The 4,047-nt window shown below is 37.5% G+C and overlaps 1 protein-coding gene across 4 annotated transcripts in view; it reads left to right on the top strand.

Annotated features, from left to right (window-relative positions):
- The window catches only part of LOC135205528 (uncharacterized), a 101,600-nt gene extending 97,915 nt beyond the window's left edge, over positions 1–3,685 (top strand). For all 4 annotated transcript variants that reach the window (XM_064236291.1, XM_064236307.1, XM_064236299.1 and 1 more), the window contains one exon: positions 2,127–3,685. In XM_064236291.1, coding sequence (XP_064092361.1) covers positions 2,127–2,210 — 84 coding nt within the window. In that variant the 3' untranslated portion in view covers positions 2,211–3,685. The remainder of the gene's footprint in view (positions 1–2,126) is intronic.
- The last annotated feature ends 362 nt before the right edge of the window (positions 3,686–4,047 follow it).

Below are 4,047 nucleotides of genomic sequence, written 5' to 3'. Positions count from 1 at the left end.
AGATAGGGCTAGAGCTGCATCTCTCTGCGGGGCAAGTAGCACACTTCTTCCTTTCTTGTGTACTTCTAATTCAGAGATTTTTGCTAACAATTTGTCCTTTAATCTTGTTGTAGTTACAGTTGGTGAGGCAATGCTCAATTATTCCAGGTGCTGCTGGTATAATCGGGGTGTGTGTGAAAGAGTAAAAATGGCAGGACCATCCGAATTCAGTCTGGTTTCAATGATATAATTAACCAGCTCTGATAGAACAAGTGGATATACTTCTGGTTCTTAACTGTGACATTGTTCTTTCCCAAGATTTCTAAGATGGGACCTCTCTCTCCCTATTGTAAAGACCAGTGCTATTTCAGCTCTTGAGCTATTGCATCACCTGCATCTAGTTTTGCCAATAATTTACTATCATTAAGTGTGTGAGCGCACTCATATAGTCTCATGTTGAGGTTCATGGTCATTACTTGTCGAAGATCTGATACAGGTGCCACATTTTCACAAAAACATTAATGCTTCATTGTCAAGACTCATTCGACGCTGTTTAGCATGCTTTTCCTGTGGTTCACCACTTTCAACTGTAGATCCTTGCTTTCTTGCACGATAAAGTTTTGCATTATTAAACATGACCCTACAGCTCTTGCAGTATTTTGCCATGTTTAGTCACAGTGTTGCCTCTATGCCACTGCCTTCATCTAGCTTGGCTGGGTCAAAGTTAAGCGACATTTCATCAAGCTCCTGGAACGATGGCAATTTGGTTGAGATTATTACATACCCATCATGTTCAGGATTATGATTTACAGAGGTCAAAGGAGAAGTTAGACCTTCTTATTTCTTGTCCTCCTGGCAAAGACAACATTTGCTCCAGTTAGTCTTCCTTGTGCCTGGGATTGAATTTACAATTGCCATTATGAGCTCTTGACTAGGGCCAAGGGGCTATCTGTTTACCACCTTAATCTGATATGTACATTGATGTATGAGATACAACTAGGTCCGGTCACCCTACACCTAGCCCGATCATTCATCCAGTGACATTCAAGTCCCATTTGATCTGTATACCATCCAGGTAAGGACATGAACAAGCCATATAGAGCCCCACTTACCCTTGGCTCGGCTCTCCCGCGTTGGCACCTTCTGTCAATGTCAATTCAGGCGTGGCTGTCTAACTAGAACTACCGACTATATACATACACACACACACACACACACACACACACAAACACAAACACACACACACACACACACACACACATATATATATATATATATATATATATATATATATATATATATATTTACCAGCTAATTGATATTGGGCTATTAGACAGCATATTGACACTAACCTGCTAAACCACACTAAAGCAAAGCTTGGTACAGCATTTGAAAAGCAAGATTAGCTGACACTGGATCCCATACTGAGTTACACAGCAGTACAGTCACCAGTTTGCCTTAGTTGTGCGCTGACATTCACTCTTTAAAACTAAAGCTAATGATAAAACCACTACCTGAATTATATATAGAATTGCAAACTATTATATTGAACAGGAAGACATTTTTCCATGCTTACTGAACCCTAAGACGCAATTATTTAATGTTTTTGGCTGCCATATTGGATGCCATCTTTTTTTTTATATGATCTGTATGGAATCTTTAACAGAAATACATTTTACTTTTGCTTGGTGGTTGCCTAAAATGTGTATAACCAAAACAAATACATAAAAACATGACCAGAGGCACCCGAGTCCTTGACTAGGCAGCAATTTTGCAATTTTGATTGGACACCCAGTCATTTTGAAAAAGTGGCCTATGGAGAAGATATGTACCAAATTACATGTTGGTATCATTAACCGAAGTATTTTAGTGAAAAAATGATTTTATCTGCTGCAATGTATAATGGAGCATCATATACTTATACTATATATTTTAACTCATCATACCATTTCATTCCAGGTTTAGTTATAATTTACTCATCCAATTAATTTTGGAATATTTATTTTCTCACGTAGTCAATATTCCATAATATGTCTCAAGAATTCATGAATGAAGCAGCGACACCATAGGAGCATGCTATACGTGTGTGTGCTTATACCTTTTGTTGCGTAGAGCTTTAATGTGAGCGTCGCCTTTTTGCCTTTCAGGGCGGCTACTGGGGTCTTGGCCGCACCTGCTCCTCCAGCAGCAGCGGCATCGCCTCCGCCATCAATCGCTTGGGTCTCGGATAAGGTCGCAGCGTCGCAGACTCGATAGTTTTAGGGATCGTTAGAAAGTTCAGTTTCTGCATCAACAAAGGAACGATCTGCTGATCATCAGCTGTATTGATTCTCTCTTTATAATTGATATGCTTCGTATATTATATCCTTATGTAAGGTACCAAGTACATTTAAATATTTTGGAAATAAGAATTCTAGTTATTATATCAGATTGATAGGTCTTGTCCCATTCATGTATTAGCATCATGTAAGTTAATTAAGAGTTATCATTCACCAAATATTGGCCTCCTTTGCTCTGATTAACGAGCAGTTATATCAGACTTTGTCGTCACTTCATAGATGCCCCTTTTACCCGTAAGATTTTCAGCCTTTTCGAAATTCTCGCGCTCTCTTCGATTCACTGATTAGCGTAGAGCTCAATCATTCCAAGTAGGAGGTGACGTTACCTGCGCCTTGGAAACGTCGTCACACCTTACAGTATTTCTATTCAACAGCCAGTGCCATATGTATGAATGCCCACATAACGTTTCCTCTTCATTTAGTCTATCAAGTGTTACAGATTTCAGTCTTGGAGATTTGTGACAAAATCGTTGTCGTTTGGTATAGCTCGGACAGAACTGCAAAGAGAGGCTACTTTCTGCGTTGAGGTTGTACTGTTCTCCGCACGAAACTGGATCTGCACGATTGTTTCAAGTGTCACATCAGCTGTAGATGTAGATGTGGGAGAGCATTGCTGTCGGAATGTCTTCTTAGTGAGACCAGGGCATTTATTTGGTAGAGTTAGCTGGGCAGGGGTTTTGGGGATGTAGGTGTTGTAAGTATTGTTCCTTTAGTACAGTCCAAACCAACTAAAACCATTTTGCATTTTAGTCTTAAGAACATCTCGACATTGATGATTATGATGGCGGTCAATTTATCGGTAAATTACCCTTAAGGTTAATCACGCATACTAATATCACTATTAATGGATTAGTCAAACCCTCTTGTAACGTATGTTGTTGCAGATTCAAGGTTTATTATTTGTTGGCATTCCATATCTATCCTTATTAATGAAGCCCGATTCCCTGTTTTTAAAAAATCATCAGGATATAAATGAAAACAATGAACACAAAAAGGAAGATTTTTATCATGTCCGTTGGATTTCATTACGTTATCCTGTTTCCCTTTGTTATTCTATTTAGGAAACAGTCTGGCTAATATCAGGTTCTTGTATTAGATGACAATTTACGAATAATTTTTAATCATTGATGTAATATAGCAATTTATAGTCATCCGTTGTGACCTTTGAAAAGCAGCTCTGTAATCAACTTAAAAAAATGAACCCTATCCCAAGACAAAAGAATGTGGTGTTCAATTTGCAATTTAAAAAGGTGATCTCCTCAATATATTTGCATTTCTAATAAAATCAACTATACCGGTCTCTAGTGTTTGAGCATCGCCGAGATCAATGGATGGTGCGTTATAATAAAAGAGTCCACTATGAAAAATTCCTTTTAATATCCTGCTATTGTTTCTCTGAAGCGGACTTGGCAATGATTACCTCTTATGACACGAAGATGACTGCTTGTTGAATTCTATAACTAAAAATTTCGTTGTTGAATTTGAATATACTTGAATACTTTTATGTCTTAGATAATTTTAGATTTTAGACCTGAAAAACAGTTTCGTAAGTCTACTAGTTCAACTGAATCATCAGAATATGTTTTAAATATTGTTCAGTCTTTTTTATTTTTGTGTATACCTCTCAAAATGTGCATATTTACCTATATTTGTGTACTTTTGTATAGGCAAAATGTTTTTGCACATTGATTACAAAGATTGCTTATATTTCAATACTTTTTAAGCTTCA

Source organism: Macrobrachium nipponense, chromosome 11, assembly GCF_015104395.2.
Source record: "Macrobrachium nipponense isolate FS-2020 chromosome 11, ASM1510439v2, whole genome shotgun sequence".
NCBI lineage: Eukaryota > Metazoa > Arthropoda > Malacostraca > Decapoda > Palaemonidae > Macrobrachium > Macrobrachium nipponense.
The sequence above is the reverse complement of the archived record's forward strand: the minus strand, read 5'-3'. Positions and strand labels throughout refer to the sequence as shown.